The sequence below is a fragment of the Balaenoptera borealis genome (assembly GCF_965194805.1).
Source record: "Balaenoptera borealis genome assembly, chromosome: 14".
In the NCBI taxonomy this organism is placed as follows: Eukaryota; Metazoa; Chordata; class Mammalia; order Artiodactyla; family Balaenopteridae; genus Balaenoptera; species Balaenoptera borealis.
The window spans coordinates 44,757,174-44,781,648 of record NC_138875.1 but is presented as its reverse complement, the minus strand read 5'-3'; the positions used below and the strand labels follow the sequence as shown (position 1 = coordinate 44,781,648).

The following is a 24,475-nucleotide window of genomic DNA, read 5'->3' as shown; positions in this document are numbered from 1 at the left end:
GGTTACCCAGCTAGGAGGTGGTGGAGCTGTTAAAGAAACCAGACTCCGGACTCCATGGCCCAACCTCACTCCTGTGTGTGAGTTGTTCCAAGACAATGGTTTTCAGACTTTCGAGCACATCAGAATCCCCTGGAGGCCTTGTTAAAACACAGATTGTTGGGCCCCTCCCTCAGAGTTTCAGATTCAGTATTTCTGGGGTGGAACTCTAGAATTTACACTTCCTAATAAGTTCTTAGGGAATGCAGATACTGTTGGTCTGGAGCCAACACTTTAAGAACCACTGATCTAAGATGTGTGATAAGGAAGGAGAAATTGCTCCTTGGACCCCAAAGACACAACAGATTCATTCAAAAACTCAGAATAAAGCAGTTTGTTCCAGTTTCCAAATCTGTTCTGGGCTAAGTAAGTTAGGTGAAATTGTCTTCTAGAATGCACATTTTGGAAGCAATGAAATGTCAGGGAAAAAGGCTTCTGCCCATCCTGCTGAACCATAGTAAAGGAGTTTTGAATTTGAGTCTGGAATCAATGAATGAAGAAATGAATCCTCAGACAAATGCAGAAGACAGATAGAGGCCCATGGAAAATAATCAGGGTGAAGACGACAGGTGAGCACAGGTGGTTGGGCAGGAAAACAAAGGTACTGGTCAGGGGCTAAAACGAGGAGCACTGGAGCTCAGACTCAGTCTGGCTCCATCTGGCACGTGTAATCAAGAACATGGAACAATGTTGGTGCAGCCCCTGTGGAAAACAGTATGGAGGGTTCTCCAAAAACTGAAAAGAGAACTACCATATGACCCAGCAATTCCACTCCTGGGTATTTATCTGAAAAAAAAAAACAAAAACATTAATTCAAAAAGATAAATGCACCCTAATGTTCATAGCAGCATTATTTACAATCACCAAGATATAGAAGTAACCTAAGTGTCCATCAACAGATGAAGAAGATGTGATACATACATACATACAATGGAATATTACTCAGCCTTAAAAAGGAATGAAATTTTGCCATTTGCAGCAACATGGATGGACTTGGAAGGTATTATGCTAAGTGAAATAAGTCATACAGAGAAAGACAATTACTATATGATATCATTTATATGTGGAATCTAAAAAATACAACAAATTAGTGAATATAACAAAAAAGAAGCAGACTCACAGATACAGAGAACAAACTAGTGGTTACCAATGGGGAGAGGGAAGGAGAGAGGGGCAATACAGGGGAATGGGATTAAGAGGTACAAATTATGAGGTATGAAATAGGCTACAAGGATATATTGTACAATATGGGGAATATAGCCAATATTTTACAATAACTATAAATGGAATCTAACCTTTAAAAATTGTGAATTCACCTGTAACATATTAAACAGCTGTAACATATAATATTGTACAGCAAGTATACTTCAATTTAAAACATGTTTTGAAAAAAGAACATAGGAAAATGACAGTTAGACTGTTGATCTGCCATCAGAAATGCCAAAAGTTGGGTGTGAAGAGCAATGCAAGTTTTGGTTCACTGAGAGAGAAAGCAAAACCTACCTGCAACTGGAGGTGACTTTTTCTTCGTTTACTGAATTATTTGGTCAGCATCTTGGGGGTGTTTCCTGTGTATCAGGCCCTGCAATAACTAAAGACTAGGACACAAAAAAATCAGAAGGCATTGCCTCTGTTCTCAAGGCACTAATGCTCCAGGAAAGAGAAGTTGTGAATACACAGCTCTGACAAATGGCATAAATGTTTGAGGGAGTAACAGAAAGAAGAGAGGTAACTTCTGCCTAGGAAAAATCTAGGTTTCAGGCTTCTCTTGTTCTTATCATCAACTAAATGTTACTTTACCCCAGAGTTCTATCCTCAGACTTCTTACCGTTAAAGTCTCTCGGTGACTTCCAAATGCTGGATCCACCCCACAGGCTCGTGACCCTGAATCTCCATCTCCAACCTGATTTCTCCCAAGCTCCATCTCCCAGGCTATCATTTCCAACCGTTATCAGGGCTTGGATGCCTGGATATCAACCCTTCAACCTCAACATGTCCAAAGCTAGATTCACTTTCTTTCATATTTCTAACTGAATAAGCCAATGACTCTATCTTCTAAACAGCCTCCCAAGCTAAAATACTTGAGTAGACCTTGGCTCTTCCCTCTCACCCATTTTCCATTTGTGATGTCACCAGAATCTCTTATTTCTACCTCCATCACTGTTGCTCACCTGGCCTTTTCTCTCCATTACCATTATCTTCATCATCACTTCCCTGGGTTACTGAGGCCACCTCCTCTCTGAAACCTCTGCCTCAAGTCTCACCCCTCCCTAGCGGGTTGCCTTTCACACACTAAGAAGCCTCTGGGCAGCTCTGTCTGCTCCTTTGGGCAGTTAACAGGATGAGAAAGGGGTGAGGGCCCAGGGGTAGCATGTCACAGGATCTGTCCAAGGTCCAGCTAGTGTTTGAAGGACCATTGCTGTCAACGGAGATGGAGTAGAACCGAGTCTTGGCCATCTCTGAATGTCAGGCAAAGGACATTCGACTTTATTTAGCTGGCCATGGGGAGTGAGAGAAAGCTTTTGAAGAGAGATGTGATGTAATCAGAGGTATGCATTAAGAAGATTAATTTGGCAGTAGCTTATAGAAAAGATTATATAGAAAATAGATTAGCAGGAAGGAGACCAATTAAGACATACTTGCAAAGACTATGTGATGAGCAATGAAGGTTTGAATTCAGTTGGCAGCTGTGGAAACAGAAAGTAAGAAATGGAGGAAATATTTTGGACATAGAAGTGCTATTACTTTTTGAAGTTTGGTGCCAAAGAGGGGGAGAATTCAAAAGTAACTCCTGAGGTTTTAGCCCTGACCAACCGAGCAGAGTAATGTCACTTGGAGAAAGAGTGATGGGGGAGGGGAGAAGGAGAGAGGTGATAGGGGATATGGGGCTCACATTTAGTCATGTTGTTGGAGGCCTTATTGGGATGCCCAGAGAGGCAGGAGATCAGGGGTCAGATGAGTCAGGCCAGAAAATGGAGTTGGATGTTCTTACTCAGAGGATATAGAGCAGCTGTGGAGGAAAGGATCAAGATGAAAGGCTGCTAGGATACCTCTGGGTTTAGTAATGACAAGAACCTTTGGAGTAAAAACGATCTTGTAAGAGGGAAGTAGCAGGGAAACCAGACTGTCATCACTGCCGCGCGTGATAAGAAGGGAGAAGTGACTACTCTTTAGTGGTGATAGGAACGGAAGGACGGGAGGGAGGTATCGCATTGGGTGACATGAGTTAGTTTTCAGGCATAAAGGAAGGAAAGAGGTGGGGAGAAGAGTAGGTAATGCATAATCTTAGAAGAAGACAAATTGATAAGATCAAGGTCAAAGTGGGAACATTAGCCTAGAAAGGTGAAAAATGGGGGGGGGGTGATTTAGAAAAAATCATGAACTCTCTCCTGAATGGGGGGATGAAAGCAGGAGGGTCACGGAATAGCTCATAGTAGAAATGAAGGTTAAAAGTTTAACACTAAATTAAAAATACCTAGAAATGGCAACAAGGAATCAGTAAGATTTGGATATGGATATAAGAATAATAGAGCTGAAATGAGGGTTACACAAGAATTAAATGAATTTTTTGAGGACATGATCAAGATAATTCTGTCACTTTTCCCTGAAGCAAGCTTAGTACATTGCCACCTTCCATAGGTGTCCTCCAATCAGATGGTGAGGGGACACTCAGATGGAGAAATGGCAGAAGATTAAGGAGAAGAGGTATCTAGGGTGCCTGGTGAGAGAAACACTGAAGACTGACCACGGGACACAGGCTGGGAGGGAAGGCAACACATCCCCAATGGGAGTGATGAGGGCTCCAGTGTTTCTTGGTCAGATGGGAAATTTGGTACCGCTAAAGAAAGCTCAAGGGAAATGCAGTCACTGGAGAGACCAGATTTCAGTTAAGATGAAGAGGTAGACAGAGCACTTGGGATACGAGCTAAGGGGAGTTTGGGCACAGGAGGGTTGAAGTTTTCTGGAACTCAGTGGAAGGAATGGGCAGGGGTGTGATCTAAGTGGCAGTGAGCACGAGTGAACAGAAAAGCTGAAAAGGAAGAGAAGAGAGAGGAGTTTGCACCTGTGGAGATGCAGGAGAGCAAGACGGTTTGTAGGTTAACCCCTTTTGCTCATGTAGTAGGTCTCGAGGTCAAGTCAACTGGAAAAATCAATCATACTTCTGCATCTTTAAGTGATGAAGCAGATCGACCTAAGAATTCCCCCATTGTTACATTCTCACGGCCCAGTGGTCCAGGATGGCCTCTTCCAGGACACTAAGGACCTTGTTTTGGGAAAACATGGCTGCTGCTAGGACATCTGACTTGTGTTAAACTTGCATTTCTCCCTGGCCTCTGCCTTTAAATATTCAAATGACTGCTCTTTCCATAAATGAGACCTTGGGTTTACTCGGCTGTTGTTTTAGTTCACTGCCTTCTGTCTTTCTGTTGAGGAGCACCTGTCTAATCTTCTCAGGCTCTAAATACTGGAGAATCATCTACCACTACATCTTCAACACCCTGTCCCTCTGGTCTCTGCCTGCCTAGCACTGTCTGTTGTATCCGTCCCTTCCTTCTAGGCAACACCACACCAGCCCGACTACTATTGTTGACATTGTAAGAGGGGCTTTTGCTAAGATCGGTGTCTCCTGGTGGACCCCAGCTGGCCATCTCCCTAGGGGGCGTTTCCTGGGTGAATTCGCCAATTCACGTGGGCTGACCAATGTCCAAAGTCAACTGCGCAGGCTCAGAACCACCGTTTCATCTGAAATCTCAGAGATGGACTCTCGTGACCCAGCTCACAAACACTGAAATATAAATAAGAATTCAGTGTAGTGACACCCCATAAAAAAACCTATCAGCCCCACAGGCCAGAATGATGGATAATTTCTCTACTTCTGTGGGAAGTCTTTGTGACACTCTTCCCTACACCAGGGAAAACCCTGCTCGTAAAACTATAAATCTTCACGCCAAACAACAAATATTACAACTTCCTTTTTACTTCCTTCCACTGCTAACCAATCTCAGGGATAACTCCCATTTTCTCACTTTGTATATACTAGTAGATTCCATTAGATTACAGCCATGCCATGTTGGCCTGGGGTCCATTCCATCTCTTTCCTCAGAGTTCTTAACCTCATTGTGTGTAAAATTAAATATAGTACAAAGGAACTCAGTGACACTGAAATGACACTTTAAAATATTTTTCAAATTGTGATATAATATGTGTGCATCTTTATTAATTACAAAATCTAGCCCGGGGTCTAATAACTACCATAACTTCAAAGTAGTGATGAGCATAGAAAATATTTTAAAAGACATCCACCCAGTAGATGTATATGAAAATATCTGTGATTTCTTTTGGTGACAAAGTCACAGGTACTGCTAATAACTACTTTTGGTTTGTTGTCTACATTTATAATTTAAGGAAATGCTGAATTTCCGTCAGGGGTTTGTATAAATAAAGATGTAATTTTTTCCCATCCAATATCACAGGTTTTCCGAATTTTACTCACAGACACCAACAGTTTGTGGACCCTAGGTTAAGAATTCCTATTAAGATGACTTGGCATGTCTCTGCTTTTTTCCATTACATGCTGATTTTATAATGTGTTTCTCACATCACAGTTTCTCAGTTCTTCAGGCAATTCATTCCAGTCTATATATACTACCTACAGTTCTCAGATACATTCTCCATCTTTTTAAGAACATTGTTTCTTACATGTAAAAAGTATGAGATAATCATCAAAAACTGGAAACAACTGAATTATCCACCAAATGCTGAATGGATAAACACATTGTGGTATATCCATTCAAATGAATACTACTCATAAATTAACAGGAAAATTAATGAAACATGCAACAACATGGATGAAGATCAAAAGAATTACATTAACACAAAGAAGGCTACAAAAGGCTAATCAAAAGGCTACATACTGTATGATTCCATTTATATGGTTGCCTGCATGGGCATTGAAAGAATGGGAAACAAAGGAAAAGGCTTTTTCTGTATTTATTCAGCCATCCCCGGAGGAAAGACACACTAGATAAGACAGAAACAAGCATTCTGAGAACGAGAAAAGTGTAGTCTGTTGTGAAGTAAGGAAATTTTCTAGGCTCTCCCATAGGCTGGATGAAATAGTCTCAAAAAATTAGTCAAGTCCCTTTGCTCTAATTCCTTGTTTACTCAGCAACCATCTGACTATTAATTAAATTGGTATTATGGTTTTAAAATGAATCTTTTATGATTATCTTACTATTAATGGAATCCTCAGGGCTTAGTCACCTCAAGGGGAGCTGACAAAATTGAATTCTTCAGGCTGCAAAGATCCAGGGCCCCAAAACACTGTCTTCCCCCCCTACCCACCCCCTTCCTTCATGAGACCCAGTCCAAACTCCTGGTCAACCAACTCTCCACTCTGGCTAATCAGCTTACTCACAAGAATATTAGTGGGCATTTCGGGGTCAACAGATCACTGGCTAGCAGTTGACATGCACCCTCAGAAAATAAATGAAGAAGAAAGAATTTATCTATGATATTTAAAAAAATTAATAGATAAGCTTGTCCATTAGAAGGGAGATGGCAGAAGAAAAACAGAGAGCAGTCCTGAGCTGTTCATTAACTACCACATATTTCTGTAGTAAAAGGAGGAATAGCATCATCAAATTAGTCTTTTTTACCTCAGCTAAACATCTAGGTTTCAGCCCCATGCTCAGAATGTGAAGAAAAACAGTACATGGCTAAGAAAAGACATACATTTATAGCAGAAATGTTTCACTACTGCACCTTTATTTTCTGGCACTTGATCCTACTGCTGTTGATATTCGCTCTACAGAACACTGTTTCTACAGCAACCACTTAAGGCTCCAGGAATGTGGTGACCCTTGACCTTAATTCATCCCTCTTGGTGGACCATCTTTCTAAAAGAGCTTTCACAAACTCTGATAAACACAGAAAGGCAGGCCCTCTTATCTTTGGGAGTTTATGTTTATCCTTATAACCCTCTTTCATCACAAATTGCCTGTCAGGCAAGAAACATTGGACTTTTCTTGTATTTGTCATTGCCATTTGTTCCATACCAGCATTCCTTTGACCAAGAATGCATTCCCACTCTCTTCATTTCTTCCTTTCTCCTCAGCTTTGCTCTTCTCTCACCTAAAACACCATAAGCTTCTTCTCCTGAGGCTCTCTAGCTTTTACTTCACATTTATCTACATTTGCTCTTTAGGTCTCTGGCAGAATTTTCTCTTCTTTTTATATTAAAAATCATCTCTATCTCTGTAAGTTATTGATGATTCCACAATCAGATTCGGGATGCTCCCCCTCTACTCCCACTTTTTCTCTTCCTCCTTATCTTGTTCAAATTCAAATTCTACTAATGATTTCCAGGTCAATGATAGTTCAGAAGGCAAGCTAGTCAAAGCGGCCAAGGGCATGAGGCTTGGAGGGTGTGCTACTGCAGTGAATAACAGAATCTACTATTAGGGGATGTAAATGGATGGAGTGGGGGTGTAACTAACATGAGGAGATAGATCAGGCATAGATATAGGTTCCTGTATTTAGGTGAAAATTCATAAATGGTAACCGCAGGAAGATATCACCTCACACCTGTTAGAATGGCTATCATAAAGAAGAAAAGAGATAATAAATGCTTGCAAGGACGTAAAGAAAAGGGAATCTTTGTGCACTGTTGTACTGCTGACGGAATGTAAATTGGTACAGCAACTATGGAAAACAGTATGGAGTTTCCTCAAAAAATTAAAAATAGACCTAGCATACAATCCAGCAATCCCACTTCTGGCTATATATCCAAAGGACATGAAACATGGATCTCGAAGAGATACCTCACTCCCGTGTTCAGCATTATTCACAACAGCCTAGATATGGAAACAACCTCAGTCTCTGTCTAAGGATGAATGGATAAAGAAGCTGTGGTATGTACACAATGGAATATTATTCAGCCATGAGAAAGAAGGGAATCCTGCCATTTACAACAACATGGATGGACCTTGAGGGAATGATGTTAAGTGAGATAAGCCAGACAGAGAAAGACAAATATTGTATGACCTCACTCATATGTAGAATCTAAAAAAGTTGAACTCATAGAAACAGAGAATAGAAAAGTGGTTGCCAGGGGCTGAGGGGTGGAAGAAATAGGAGAGTTTGGTAAAAGAGCACAAACTCACAGCTATAAGATAAATAAGGTCTGAAGACCTAACGTAAAACATGGTGACTATAGTTGATAACACTGTATTATATAATTGAAATCTGCTAAGAGAGTAGAACTTAAATGTTCTCACTAAAAAAAACAAATAAAGATAATGGATGTGTTCATTAACTAGATGGTGGGAATCCTTCCACAATGTATACATATATCAAATCACCACTATGTACACTTTAAATATCTTAAAATTTCGTTTGTCAATTATACCTCAATAAAGTTGAAAATAAGCTTCATAAATGAAAAAAGCAGAGATGATGGATAATATATGGTGATTTTTGATCATTGCGACCAAGAAGTCATGATGGGTAGTGTTATGATGCGGGGAATGTGGTCGCAGCTATTACAGTTACGAATGCATTCAGGATGCATCATTTGCAGTAGAACATCTTCCAAAGAAGGTTACCGTCTCAAAGTCCTGTGTACTGGCCTGATTCTACCTGGAGCACGTATCCAGTTCAGAGCATCACATTTGAAAAGAAGCACTGACCACCGATGGGAGTGTATCAGAGGAGGAAGTTCTGGGTGATAAGGATTCTGGGAAATGTGTCTGAAAAGGAATCATTCAAAGAAGTTGGAATGTCTATCTGGCAAATAGAAAATAAGCTGTCACTCACCACTCAAATGGCTGTCAGGAGACCAGCAATTTCAAACTCAAATTTCCAGGAGGCCAGGCAGGAACATAGATGAGAGAAACAGGACATGTGTCAGGAGAGAAAAAAGCTCAAGCGTGAGAGTGCCACTAGAGATGTTACTTAGCCTCAGAGTCAAAGGAGAGGCCTGGGCGTTGTAATGTCTGAGAATGACAGCCCGAAGATTATCATCACATGTGAGAATAGGCCTAATGCTACATTTCTTTCTGATTTCTCAAGAGAAGCCAGAAATCCACATTTTTATGCAATGTGTCTCAATTTTTAATTTTAACAACCATTTCAAAAAAAATTTTAAAGACAGATTCCTCAGGCCAAACGTAACATGTCTATGGGCTGGTGGCTGTCCAGTGTTGCCAGGTCATGATGTCTTTGGGACACATTTCTTGGTTTTAACGGAAAGTAGCACAAAGATGCATAGATGGAAGATTGACTTGGGACATGAGAGCACATTAGAATGTTTAGAATTCACAGTCAGAAAAAAGACTCTCCACCCAAGCTCTGAGCATTGGGAAACAGTCCAGAGAATATTAGATGACAATATATGAAAGATATAAGGAAAGAATTTTCTCCTTAGCAGAGATGTTGAACTAAATTATAATTAGACTTTATACCAGAATAGTGGCTTACAGGTTATCAAGAGCTTTTGTATTATCTCATGTAAAAAGTTATTAGAATAGTTCTTTGAAGTAGAAAAGTAGGAATTTCTGTTTTACAAATGCATGAGCTGAGTATTTGAGATATTACATAATTCACAGAAGGTCATCCTGGAAACCGGGCAAGAGAATTAGGACTCAGGTCATCGAACTTCAAATTCAAAACTCTTTCCAGTGCTACTTCAGAGTCAGACTCTAAGGTTATGAGATTCCCTTCCTAGCTATGCTCTGAACTGGATTTGCTCCTTTGTTGTTTTCCTGTGGTCAGTTTCCTCCCCTGCACATTTCCATATTTCTGGAATGCCTTCCTGCCCCTTCCACTACCCCCTGAAAGCTCTTATCCTTCACCACCTCTTGTTCAGTTTCTTCCAAGCTGTCACCTAAAGGAATGCTCCCCCAACTCTCTGTGCTCCAAACTGGACTCACCCTTGACATGTGATTCTCCAAAATTTTTGTCTATCGTCTTTGCGTCTTCTACATATACGTCTTTATCAGGACAAAACCTGTCTTAACCCATAACAAAGCCACGTGCACATATGTGCACACACATACACACAAGAGCTGGTACTTGATCAATGAATCATCCAACGATTATAATTGCTGGACATGTAAACTGGTCAGGAGAAAGAAAATCTTTTGTCAACCACGGCTTTTAGTTCTCACAGCCATTTCTACTTCCTTCCAGAAACTTTGATTCTGACAAAAGCCAGCTGGGTAGCCTTGTTTCTGCACATTCAGTGCAGAAGAGGCCATAAAAAATATCTGGTTCTTTGTATTTCAGGCTCGTGGATGCCAGTTTGAAATGTGTCATTATTCCTTGGGTTGAGAACCTTGTCTCAGAAGAACACAAAAATCATGGAGAAATTGCTGACTAAGTTAAGCTTCCAAATGACTTAGTTTGGTTGAAACATAGGTTTTTCAAATGTAAGCACTGCCAAAGGTTTTTCCTCGTTGACTCATGGATATAGCTCGAGTGCCACGATGCTTTCTGATGCACTATATTTAAGCCTGTGCAGCCAAATGTCATTCCATGTGAAATAAGTTATTACAATTTGCATCTATCATTTAAAATGAATGATAAAATGTATAGAAAATGGAAAACGTGCATAGAAATAATATGTAGGGAGGAATTAAATCTCCAAGAATGTTGCTGCATCCAGCCACGCATGGAGAAGAGTATTTTTGTTGTTTTGATTGTTTTGTTTTGGTGATCTAGTTGGTCAAATGACCTGTTAAGAATATTTCATGGAGCTAATGTTCTGACGCTCTAATCTGTCTAGGCAAGTTTCATATTTGTGTGGGTTACTTATTCTCCCTCTGTTGACTAAGTCAGTAATCAGAATCAGCAGGTTTGGAGACAGGTTGGCAGGGCTCAGGAGGCTGGCTGGGGAGAAGTGAGTATAAAAGCCCGAAGCTGGGAGCAGCCTTCTCAGAGACTCACCGGTCCTTGGCAGAATGGCTTCTTCCCATCTGTTCCTCCTCTGCCTCGCTGGACTGGGACTTGTGTCTGAGGCTAGCCCTGTGGTGAGTGTTCGACTCTCTGAAGTCCTTTCATATGTCTCCTGTGGATGACGTAGAAGTGACTCCTTCCTGCTTTGCCAACCAGCTTTTGTTAGTAGGGCCAGGGCACCCAGCATCTATTTTTAAACATCATTGATTCAAACTTCAAAAAGAATGAAATTCTGCAGAGCTCATTGAACTGGGGCTTGGATCCTGGGCGCTCTCCTCTATGGCTTTGCAATGGTACCTCAGTTTCCTCAGATAAATGGTAGAAATAAAGATCCAATATTCCAGAAGCTGTTACTATTGAGTTTTCAGAAGCTTGACATTTGATAAAGTTGATTTCCCTTCAGCTAATAAAAAGGTATGTAGTGATTAATCTCTGAAAGGCTTGGCAGACAACGTTCTAGTCAGATCTCTAACTCTTAAATCCTGAGAATTCCCTGGTGGTCCAGTGGTTAGGCCCCGGCCCCTTCACTGCTGCGGTCCCCGGTTTGACCCCTGGTTGGGGAATTAAGATCCCGCAAGCTATGCAGTATGGCCAAAAAGGAAAAAAAAAAAAAAAATTCTTAAATTCCCCTAGGAGAATTAACTAAAACTATAAAAAGGGTCATGAAATCATCTGACATTATTTTACAGCAACTAGTAAGAGGGAATCACTACAGCAACAACTGAGTAAAATGCTCTCAGGAAAAACTATTTAGTCCTATGGCACAGTACATCTTTGCAGTAATTCTACTCAAATGACGAGGCTTACTGAAGCAACTGTTCTCAGAGGGCCTATTTTCTCCCTTCAAGTTCATTATACGCGCCCCCGCTGGAGCGCAGCATGTCCAGAGGCAGAAACCATTCCTTCTTTGGAGACAATCACGTCTGTGCTACACTGAGTGAGGGAAGCTCATTAACCATCAACACTTCCGTACGTAGCTGGAAATGGGATTCGCGTGTCCTTTCTGCCTTGTTCCAAATCGAAGACCACCAAGGACGCATCCTGTCACTCTGACCAACTTTGCTGACTTGTCACTTGTCTCCTCTCTGCCCGGGGCTCTGGTGAATCCAAGTGTCCTCTGATGGTCAAAGTCCTAGATGTCGTCCAGGGCATTTCCTGCTGTGAACGTGGGCGTGAAAGTGTTCAAAAAGGCTGCTGACGAGACCTGGGAGCCCTTTGCCTCGGGGTGAGCTGCCCGGGGAACCCAGACGGAGGACTTGGTTATACCTTCCCGTTCCCCCGCCACTTGTTAGAGAGAGGGGCTCACATTGTTACCAGAAGGGGGGCCCCTTCCAGGGCCCGAGAGTGGGCTCTTGTCTAACACTCGGAAATGAATTGTCCGAGGAGAGGCACGTGCTGACAAAGCAAGAGACTTTACTGGGAAGGGGCACCCGGGTGGAGAGCAAGAGGGTAAGGGAACCCAGGAGGACTGCTCTGCCACGTGCCTCGCAGTCTCAGGGCTTATGGTAATGGGGTTAGTTTCCGACTGTCTCTGGCCAATCATCTTACTTGTGCCCATATTTGGTCTGACTCAGGGGCCTTTCTGGTGGCAGGCACATCTCTCTGCCAAGATGGATTCTAGCTCGAGGGTTTCTGGGAGGTCGGCAGGACCTATGGGCTGGCGTCTCCTCCCTCCTTTTGGCCCCTCTCGGGTTCTCCCGATTAGTTTTCTGAGGCAGTGCCGTGGTCCTTATCGGGACCTCCTGTTGTGAGACAACTCATGCAAGCAGTTGTTATCGTACCTGGCCAAGGCGGGCGGTTTCGGTCAAAGGGTCCCTAACAACATCAGTCACTAAAAGTCCACCAAGTAAACTGAAAATGTGGGCAGAGGGAAAGTGGATTCTGAGAAGGATGCCCTCTTGCCTTGCTCAGCTGCAAGTGACCAGGATCCTGAACAGCATTCCGGGCTGCTTCCTACTCCCCACTACACATCACCACATTCTGGGGTCATGAACCACATGAAAAGGGTGATGAAAACTATGAACTCCATGCCCAGAAAAATACACATATACACACATACAAAAATGTGTATATAATTTCAGGAATTCCAGATTCCTTGATGCCCTTGCATAACACTCCTTATCTTGGAATGTTAGGAAAGATGTCGAATTTGTGTTGATTTATTAATGAAAGGAATGGAATCGAGGGGCTGCATGGAGGAGGTGGCTCTCTGTAGTGTATCTGGATCCTCCAGAGTCCAGGGCTGTTGTCTAGCAAACCCTGGTGGAGCATCTACTCTGTGAGGCGGGGGCTATCGAGCTCCATAAGAAAAGACACAGAAGAGAAAGACACATGATAGCAAGCACAGCCACAGACCAGCCTCACCATGCCCCACTGCTGGGAGCCCAAATGACTTCTCACCTTCACCAGATGCCCTATAACTTTCACGGAGTTCTTCCACCTCCACTAGCAAGAGTTTCAAAGAAAATGCACATTAGTAAAATCTAAACCAACCAACTAAAAGAATGAACAACAAAGAAACGCTCAGTACCAAGTGATACTGCTAAGCGTTTCTGTCTCCTGAGAAGAGAGTTTCTGTGGGTTTTCATTGAATCCCAAGAATCACATGATGATTCTGCATCCATCATTGGGAAAGTCATTTTCTTTAGTGTGGTTTCAACTGAGTTTTTATTTGTTAGTTCATTTATGTTTCTATAAAATGCCAAGAACACTGTGGAAATGCCAAGTTAAGAGAATATTCTAAGCACGAGACAGAACGGACGCCCAAAACATTCAGATGAATATAAATAAATAAATAAATAAATAAATAAATAAAAAGGCAGAAAAAACCCAACAACATTCAGATGTTTGTGGGAATTTTTTTTCTGATGATAAGACAAAAAAGGGAAATCCAGTATTTTCTTCCTGGAAAGGAAGAAAGGTGGGAGGGTAATGAACAGAGTCAGTAAAGACAACTTCCATTTTTACCTGTCTTAGTTTTTGCTATCTAATGGAGAGTGATTTCTAACACCAGTCATTGAGCAGGTGCTTACATGGAAACAGAAATTGCCTAGTTTAAAAACAAAAAGGAGTTGCCTAGTATTTGTTGATGGCAAAGAGTTACCAAGGAGCTTAATCATATAAACAATGAAAAAGTCAGATATGGGTTTCTCCTTGTATTTTGGGGTTCCCATTATGTGTACAAATGATACTTCCTCTGGTAGATACCCTCACACAACAGGGGAGAGAAGTGAGGCCCCAGGGTCAAGGGAACCTCAGTCAGAGAAGCTCATGGCCACTTCCAAGGGTAGTTACGAACCTTTGCCCAAATACCAACCCTGAATCGTAATGACTCTTTTTTTTTTTTTTTTTTTTTAATGGTAACTGTCTGGTAATTAGTTTACTAAAACCTAAATTGGAACATGTAGACACAGAAGTACGTTGAAAAGATTTTTAGCTTTCGGGAAAGGAAACCCATTGCAATAAAACGTCAAACAGTCTTTTCAACTGACAGCAAGAACTCCTCTCAGTTTTCTACGTATGAACAAAATCCAGTCACATCAAATTATCCAACAAGTTAATAAAAACAAATTTTCCTGAAACTGCACATCATTTAAGTCCTCCAAATTAGCGGCAGTCAGCTCAATCTGCACGTGGTGGTTCCTGGGGACTATGGACCCGTCAGTCAGGCTGGCTCTGCTGCAGGCTACCTGGGTGCCAGGTGGGCCCCAGGGAGGTCACAGGTTCAGTAACTGCCTTCCTGAGTGGCCTGGGCTGTCCCTCCTCCCCCACCATGATGGTTAGAGCTTCTTTGACCTTCCCACGCCTCACCCACAAGCCCCAAGTTAGCCCAGTTCAAACGCTTCCCTGAGTTTCTAGATGTTCCTCTATCTCCTGCCATTGGCCTGGAACCAGGGTTTTCATCTACAATTTCCCCCTCAAAACACCGAGGGGACAAGGCCCCTTGCTGAGGAAACCGTTTACTTCCTCCTTACTTTGTACTGTATGGGGAAGTGGCCAAAAATGTGTTTTATTTTTATTAGTAATGGGTCCTGTTGGATTGAATGACTTAAGAATGTGTCTATTGCAATTAAAAGAGGTATCGTGTTTATATTAATGCTTTAAAGTTTGGTTACTCTGGGAGCATCAGTTTACAGGAGTGTAAATAGGTGATAATGAATGCAATGAAGGATCCCACGTTAAAAGTGTACCTCTCTAGAAAACGTCAGTGTGGTTTTTTTTTTCTTTTCTTTTTTTTTATTGGAGTAAAATTGGTTTACAATGTTGTGTTAGTTTCTGCCGTACAATGAAGTGAATCAGCTATATGTATACCTATATCCCCTCCCTCTTTTTCTTTTTTAACACCTTTATTGGAGTATAATTGCTTTACAATGGTGTGTTAGTTTCTGCTTTATAACAAAGTGAATCAGTTATACATATACATATGTTCCCATATCTCTTCCCTCTTGCATCTCCCTCCCTCCCTCCCACCCTCCCTATCCTACCCCTCTAGGTGGTCACAAAGCAATGAGCTGATCTCCCTGTGCTATGAGGTTGCTTCCCACTAGCTATCTGTTTTACGTTTGGCAGTGTATATATGTCCATGCCACTCTCTCACTTTGTCACAGCTTACCCTTCCCCCTCCCCATATCCTCAAGTCCATTCTCTAGTAGGTCTGTGTCTTTATTCCCATTTTGCCACTAGGTTCTTCATGACTTTTTTTTTTTTCTTTAGATTCCATATATATGTGTTAGCATACTGTATTTGTTTTCTCTTTCTGACTTACTTCACTCTGTATGACAGACTCTAGGTCCATCCACCTCACTACAAATAGCTCAATTTCGTTTCTTTTTACGGCTGAGTAATATGCCATTGTATATATGTGCCACATCTTCTTTATCCATTCATCCAATGATGGACACTTAGGTTGCTTCCATGTCCTGGCTATTGTAAATAGAGCTGCAATGAACATTTTGGTACATGACTCTTTTTGAATTATGGTTTTCTCAGGGTATATGCCCAGTAGTGGGATTGCTGGGACGTATGGTAGTTCTATTTTTAGTTTTTTAAGGAACCTCCATACTGTTCTTCATAGTGGCTGTATCAATTTACATTCCCACCAACAGTGCACGAGTGTTCCCTTTTCTCCACACCCTCTTCAGCATTTATTGTTTCTGGATTTTTTGATGATGGCCATTCTGACCGGTGCGAGATGATATCTCATTGTAGTTTTGATGTGCATTTCTCTAATGATTAATGATGTTGAGCATTCTTTCATGTGTTTTTTTGCAATCTGTATATCTTCTTTGGAGAAATGTCTATTTAGGTCTTCTGCCCATTTTTGGATTGGGTTGTTTGTTTTTTTTTATTGAGCTGCATGAGCTGCTTGTAAATTTTGGAGATTAATCCTTTGTCAGCTGCTTCATTTGCAAATATTTTCTCCCATTCTGAGGGTTGTCTTTTGGTCTTGTTTAAGCTTTTGCTTGTTTAAGCTTTTGCTGTGCAAAAGCTTTTAAGTTTCATTAGGTCCCATTTGTTTATTTTTGTTTTTATTTGCATTTCTCTAGGAGGTGGGCCATAAAGGATCTTGCTGTGATTTATGTCATAGAGTGTTCTGCCTATGTTTTCCTCTAAGAGTTTGATAGTGTCTGGCCTTACATTTAGGTCTTTAATCCATTTTAGGTTTAATTTTGTGTATGGTGTTAGGGAGTGTTCTAATTTCATACTTTTACATGTACCTGTCCAGTTTTCCCAGCGCCACTTATTGAAGAGGCTGTCTTTTCTCCACTGTATATGCTTGCCCCCTTTATCAAAGATAAGGTGACCATATGTGCATGGGTTTATCTCTGGGCTTTCTATCTTGTTCCATTGATCTATGTTTCTGTTTTTGTGCCAGTACTATACTGTCTTGATTACTGTAGCTTTGTAGTATAGTCTGAAGTCAGGGAGCCTGATTCCCCCAGCTCCATTTTTCGTTCTCAAGATTGCTTTGGCTATTCGGGGTCTTTTGTGTTTCCATACAAATTGTGAAATTTTTTGTTCTAGTTCTGTGAAAAATGCCAGTGGTAGTTTGATAGGGATTGCATTGAATCTGTAGATTGCTTTGGGGAGTAGAGTCATTTTCACAATGTTGATTCTTCCAATCCAAGAACATGGTATATCTCTCCATCTATTTGTATCATCTTTAATTTCTTTCATCAGTGTCTTATAATTTTCTGCATGCAGGTCTTTTGTCTCCTTAGGTAGGTTTATTCCTAGATATTTTATTCTTTTTGTTGCAATGGTAAATGGGAGTGTTTTCTTAATTTCACTTTCAGATTTTTCATCATTAGTGTATAGGAATGCAAGAGATTTCTGTGCATTAATTTTGTATCCTGCTACTTAACCAAATTCATTGATTAGCTCTAGGAGTTTTCTGGTAGCATCTTTAGGATTCTCTATGTATAGTATCATGTCATCTGCAAACAGTGACAGCTTTACTTCTTCCTTTCTGATTTGGATTCCTTTTATTTTTTTTTTCTTCTCTGATTGCTGTGGCTAAAACTTCCAAAACAATGTTAAATAATAGTGGTGAGAGTGGGCAACCTTGTCTTGTTCCTGATCTTAGTGGAAATGGTTTCAGTTTTTCACCATTGAGGACGATGTTGGCTGTGGGTTTTTCATATATGGCCTTTATTATGTTGAGGAAAGTTCCCTCTATGCCTACTTTCTGCAGGGCTTTTATCATAAATGGGTGTTGAATTTTGTCGAAAGCTTTCTCTGCATCTATTGAGATGATCATATGGTTTTTCTCCTTCAGTTTGTTTCCCCTCCCTCTTGGACCTCCCTCCCACCCCCCATCCCACCCACCTAGGTCGTCACAGGGCACCGAGCTGAGCTCCCTGTGCTATACAGCAGGTTCCCACCAGCTATCTATTTTACACATGGCAGTGTATTTATGACACATGGTAGTGTATTTTTGCGTAATAACTTTTTTGAAGTGAAACCTCATAAGAGAAAAAATCTACAATGAGCGTTTTGAAATATTCCTGACAAATTTCCTGTCAGTTAATTTTAGACAGTTACTAGAATTTTCCCTGTCCTGAGCTAGTTGAGAAAAAAAAAAAAAAAAATATATATATATATATATATATATATATATATAATCACATACACAAACTGCACTTGTGTGTGTGCGTGCGTGTGTGTGTGTGTGTGTGGTGTCACCTCAAAATGGCATTTATTCCCTCAATGCCTAACTTAACGTGGACTTTTACACCTTCTAGGAAAACCAGTGACTTTGGGGAGCTCCATGGGCTCACAACAGATGAAAAACTTGTAGAAGGAATATACAAAGTAGAATTAGACACCAAATCCTACTGGAAGTCACTTGGCTTTTCCCCTTTCCATGAATATGCAGAGGTGAGTGTATGGATGCTTGTGTTTTGTTTTACATTTTTTGTTTGTTTTCAATCCCAGGAAATGCACCGTTTGCACTTTGCACACCTTGGAAAAGTCGGAAGGAACGTACTGAACTAGCACAGCTTCCCTTTACCATTTCTACAATCAGAAATCCACAAAACTCTGAAATGCAAACTTGTTCTCTGTTTGATGATTACTCATTTAATAACATGACCTGAACTTACAAGATGCTCTTTAGAGACTTCATTCCTTCCACTGAATCCTATTGTTTGTCTGCTGAAGAAATATTTATATGTTGGATTATTAGGCAACCCTCCAGACCCCACTTAGGGTGTTATACAGCAAAAAATAAGTGCATCATTTTACGTCTCTAAAATCTGACAATTTTTTCATTCCAAAACACATCTGGCTTCCAGAGGTTTGGATAAGTGATTTCGGACAATGCATACAGAGACAGTAAATTCATAATAATAATAGCAACACAATAGATAACACTTTTCAAGCATATACTACCACTGTTTTCTATATTTAACCTATTTAATCTTTGTAAACAACCCATTGGAGCCATTCCTATTATTGCCCTTATTTTACAGGTGAAGAAAGTAAGGCACAGGGAAGTTAAATAACTTGTCAAGGTCACGGGGCCAGTAAGGGGAGGAGCAGTAATATTTACCACCAGGTCCCAGGCTGGGTTTAGCCTCAAGGTGTGCCTCAGCTTTCTTCCTGTGAGAAGTCACGCTAAAAAAAAAATAATAATAATAAAAATAAAGCCACATTTGTAACCCTTGGTTCACACTCTATTCCTCTGCTTATGAGGTAGTGGGAACCTCAGAGTTATCCATGGGCCCAATCTCCTTGCGTCTTCCTTGTCTGTAATAATTCCTTAAGTCATGTAAAACAGATGGCTGCCGTGCAAATAGAATCCAGACATGTCGGTCAGCGTTAAAGATCAACTAATTGCATGAGCAATTAGGAGCTCTGTGATTTCCCTCGGTCAGGTTAGGGCCACCCTGATCTTTAGTATAAATTTGCCAAAAAAAGAGAGAGACCTGATTATACAGGTGGGAGTAAAGAATCTGGTTGAAAGGGCTGCGCAAGGCTCCAGCGGCTTAGCTGGCCAGCATATTTGGAGTTTTGTCTTTTGCTCACACTGTTCCAGAAAACAAAATAAGAAAGTAAAAATAATTTCTTTGGACTTGGAGTGGTCTCTCTGTCTGTGACTCACATTTGGAGGCTCTACTGAAAAGCAATCCTGTCTGTGTTCCCTCCTAGGTGGTGTTCACAGCCAACGAGTCTGGCCACCGCCACTATATCATCATGGCCCTGCTCAGCCCCTACACCTACTCCACCACGGCCCTAATCAGCAGCCCCAAGGAGTGAGGGGCACCTGCTTCGGTGGACTTGAAGGATGAGGGACAGGACTTCATGTAACCAACAGCATTCCATTTTTATTAAAGCAGTGCTTTCACTTTATAGGCTATGTTAGAAACTCGGGCAGAGACAATAAAACACTCCTATTGAAGCACTTCCCATTTCACCATTTGAACTTGCTTTTTTTTATTCCCCTGTTGTCCTCTCGAATAAAACAAAGAATCCAAATTTGACAGAAATGCAAAGGAACTCAAAGAACATCTCTGGCTGAACTCTGGGGGAAATCCAAATTTCCAATGTTTTCCAAGCTAAGCACATACTCGACCTCATCCGCAGCTATTAAAAACACACATTCTGAAAATGAGAGAGCTTTCTTTTCCTCTCACCTTTGGTGAATAGCAAAAGGCAAATTCTAAGGGTCCTCTTCTTTATTATGTGCATTTCCTTTAAGTGCTTCGCAGATTTCAAGAGTAGCCCAGCTCCACCGGGACAGACTTACAGTGACTCAAGCCCTCTAATCCGGTTCAGAATGACCACAGCCCACAGGCAGCTGACTAGGGGATGTGATCAGAGAACCCTCGCACCCCCAACTCACTTGGACTAACCCGAAATTCATGTACTGAGAGACTGCTGTACGCCAAGCATTCCTTTAGATACTTTGAACCTAAAGAATAAGATCCAGTGCTTGCATATAAAGAGCTCACATTCTTTTAAGAAGATAACTATGTCAACGTGATTTGACAAGGGCTATGGCCCAAGGCACCATACCTTGGTGGGAGGGTGGGAAAGAGGGAGTAGCAAACAGCCTGGAGAAGTCAGAGAGGGAGTCAGAATAAATTGCACTTGTTTGAAATTTGACTCTTAGTCATTTATCAGGTAGAAAAGGAGGAGGTATTCTAAGTAAAGAGAGCAGAGATTGCAAGAGCAGGCCAAGGGAAAGAGCTTGATAAATTGAGAGAACAGATGGGGGATTAGAATATTGGATCGTAGAGGGTATTGAGGTGCACTAGGTTGTGCTGCTGTAACAAACAACCCCAAATCTCTGTGCCTGAACACAAAGTTTTATTTCTCATGAGTGCTAAGTCCAATGCAGAAGTTCATGTTCTGGTGACCCTCAAGGTGGCTTTCCTCCACATGGTGACTCAGGGCCCCAGTTTGATTTATTTTGTGGCTTCAAGGGACACCTAGTCAGCAGACTGGAGGAAGAAATTATGCCTCTGCACTGAAGTGTCACACATGATTCTCCCTGACATTTCATGGGCCAGAACTAGTTACACGGTCCCATTCAGATGCACTGAGCAATATGGTCCCCAGGTGAGAGTCATTTCCCAGAACAACTCTACAGTCTGGAAAAAAGCACTAATCTGTGTTGGTCAACAACCATCTCTGTCACAGTAGGGTTGGGAGTGGCGGGAAATGAGGCTGGAGTGGAGGCTGATGGCCCTGATGTCACCTTGATTTGGGGCTTCTACCCTCCAGAACTGAGAGAGAGAACCATGTGTCTCTGCCTTCATATGGCTGCCTTCTTACTGGATTATAATCTCATCTTTTATTTTTTAAATATACATTTTATTGTGGTAAAAAAACGCATAAAATTTATCATCTTAACTATTTTTAAGTGTTCAGTTTGTAGTGCTAAGTATTTTCACATTATTGTGAAACAGATCTCCAGAACTTTTTCATCTTGCAAATCTGAAACTCTATACCCATTAAACAACAACTCCCCTTTGCCCCCTCCACATGGCCCCTGGGGACTACCATTCTGTCTTCTGTGTCTATGAATTTGACTACTTTAGATCCTCATATAAGTAGAATCAAACAGTATTTGTCTTTTTGTGACAGGTGTGACCTCATCTTAACCAATTACATCTCCCATGACCCCACTTCAAAATAAAATCACATTCTGAGGTACTGGAGGTTAGGACTTAAACATACATTTTGAGGGGGACACAATTTAACTCATAACACTTGTCTTCCATGACATTGACACTTTTGAACAGTACTGATATCCGTTATTTTGGAGGACCACCCTCAGTCTGGACTCACCTGGCATTTTTTCAGGATTGGACTGAAATTATTGTTTTTGGTAAGAATACCACAGAAGTGATATCAGTGTCCATCTGAGTGCGTTATAGTTAGGAGTTGATGTTGTCAATACGTCATATTCTATGCCCTGTTTTTGATCAACAGAAAGTCTCACACATTGTGCTGGTGTGGGTGGGAAGGAAATCTCATGGCAGCGAGAAAGAGGAGACAGAGAGGAAGAACCCTGGAACCTGGAAACACAGCCATGATGTCGTTGTTGTAGCTTTATAGGCTGGTGATGAAAACAAGATTCAACAAATGGAGAGAGGACAGTGTGTCAGTACTCTCCGGCCCAAATCCACCAGGAACTGTGTGTAGCTGAACCAGCTGGACTTACTACTCATCCCGGCAAGATACACACAACACTCTCACTAAGACAGTATTAGACAGACCCTATCACAGGGTTTGGGCTTTGCTTGTGTGACTTGGGGGAGAGTCTAAGAAAGTGGGACTCTACTCTCTAGATTGGACGCCATCAGAAATTGGGGACAATTCTATGACTGAGTATCTCAACAGTTCATCTGTAGGGAAGGCAGACCAAAGCAGACACAAAGCTGTGACTGGCAAAGCAGAAATAGTGACTCCTTTTAGTGAAAAGGGAGGTTTGGGATTTTGTGGGTTTCAGCCATTTCTTTTCTTTTCTTGCTTTGTCGTGGTCTTAGACCGACCTTGTTTGATGTTCTGTGAGACTGTCGTATCCAACAGAGAAACAGTGGCCCAAACTAGCTTGTAATAAACATGAGGCCAGTTCCCGAATGCCAGGAGCTGCTTTCCCACCCTCTTCCTCAATGTCTATAGAGCTGTTGAGAACAAAAAAATCAGAAAATAGTGGTGACAGCTTTGCTGTGAAAGGGGAGAGAACTAGAGGAGTCCATGAAGTGTTAGGCAGCAATCGGCCCTGGCCAGCAGATTGAACGGACCACCCAGTCACTGAGCTCGGGAATGTGGGCAGAGGGCAGATTTGTAGTCAGTGATGGGTGAGTTCAATTTCAGCCACGGTGAGCTTGAAGTCCTCAAGCCAGTTTTCAGTCTCATACCTTGGAAGTCAGCATTGTGTGTACACATACAGGCAGAAAAGAAAACTCACTAATATTAAAATACCTCCTGAAACATTTGGATAGCACCTGCCAAACAAGGAAATTTAGGGTGTTGATGCCTTAACCTGTATTTTGTTCACAAAGGTGACACTTCTAAGAACTTTTATTTCTCACCCAAACCCTCAGTCTTATGACCATTCCTTCCTTTTACTTCTCAGTTCAGAGAACACAACACTCCCGCCCCTGCTTCAGCCCCATGACTTCTTCTTCCTGCCTTTCAAAATGGAAATAAGCTCAGAATCAATTCCATTTTTCTAGCTTCCCATTCTCTGTGGGTTAGAACTGCCCCAGTTAATTTAAAGCCAAGGCAGATGGTAATTCATCTTTGGCAATCAGTGCAAATGCTGAAGGTCTGTTCCGGAATCACTGTCAGTCAGCAAGGAGAGAGGGCTTACCTGCAGCTGCTTAAACAAACACTGAGATGTGGAGCTTCCCCAGGGGCTCAGCAGTCACCCACCCACTGCCACTGCCACTAATGTCACTCCCCGGGAGGCTGAAGGTTGGGAAACTGCGTATAAGGCAGGAATGCAACGGTGGGCTTGGGAGAGAACACTGGGGCTGGCACGTAAGACCTGCAGCTGCCCAAATGAGGACTCACACTGAGCTGAGTGGACACGACTCGACAGCCTTCCTCAGGAGAGTGATTTGGAAAATACCCTGGAATATATTTCCAAGTATGTGGAGGACAGTCCCTAGCACATAGTCAGTGCTCAGTAAATATTTGCCAAAGGAATGAATGGAAAGGGTGGATCCAGGTAGGCAAATAGCTCTCATCTGAACCCTAAAAGTCCCTTGGGTTTTACCAGGGTGTTTTTCCCTCTCATACAGACGTGTGAGAAATGGCACCATGGAATGGACCAGTTTGTTGGGAAACACTAAAAGACTACCAGCTCCTGGGAGTAACCTCGTTCAAATATTCAGTGTCAGGATCTGCATCCTTGGACGGATTTCAAGAACTTAGTCACCGAGAATGTCTACCATAAAATCAGTCAATTTAAAATGTCCCATTGGGTGCCTGGCTAGCTCAGTTGGTATAACGTGAGACTCTTAAAGTTGCCACTGCCTAGGCCCAGGGCCAAAAGAAAAAAGGGTTCCTTTACTCAACACTACAACTAAAGCCTACTGAGTGGATTTTGCCTCATTGTCCTGAAAGGCAGAGAAGTTCTGCTATTCCAGGCCTCCCCACAGAGAAGCAGCATGGGATGGGGGTCCTGCCTGGGGCCAGCACTGCAGGGGGGTCGGAGCCCTGCATGGAAGTTGGGGCCTTGCCAGGAGTCAAGACCCTTCCTGTCTGGACTTTGTCTGTGCAGATGCAAATACTCAGCAAAATCCACGAATGCTCTACAATGAATATTCCAGCCACACTGCCAGCAATCATTCCATCCATCCCTCTTCCGTTGGGTAGCAATGGAAAAGCTCTCACCCTTAGTCCCTGGAGAAGGGGAGTGGGAGCTTCTCCACCTAAATCAATCAGTGAAACCTCATCATTTTTGTCCTGGTGTTTAGCCAGGGCCACTCGGGACCCAATCAGAGGGAAACCTGGGACTTCT

General features: G+C 41.9%; 1 protein-coding gene across 1 annotated transcript; it reads left to right on the top strand.

Annotated features, from left to right (window-relative positions):
• Positions 1-263: 263 nt before the first annotated feature.
• On the top strand, positions 264-19,909 carry TTR (transthyretin). Its single transcript, XM_082354417.1, is given in 5 exon segments — positions 264-11,066; positions 12,086-12,142; positions 12,144-12,217; positions 18,237-18,372; positions 19,645-19,909. Coding segments are annotated over 5 exon segments (444 nt in total). The 5' UTR covers positions 264-10,997; the 3' UTR covers positions 19,753-19,909.
• Positions 19,910-24,475: the final 4,566 nt, after the last annotated feature.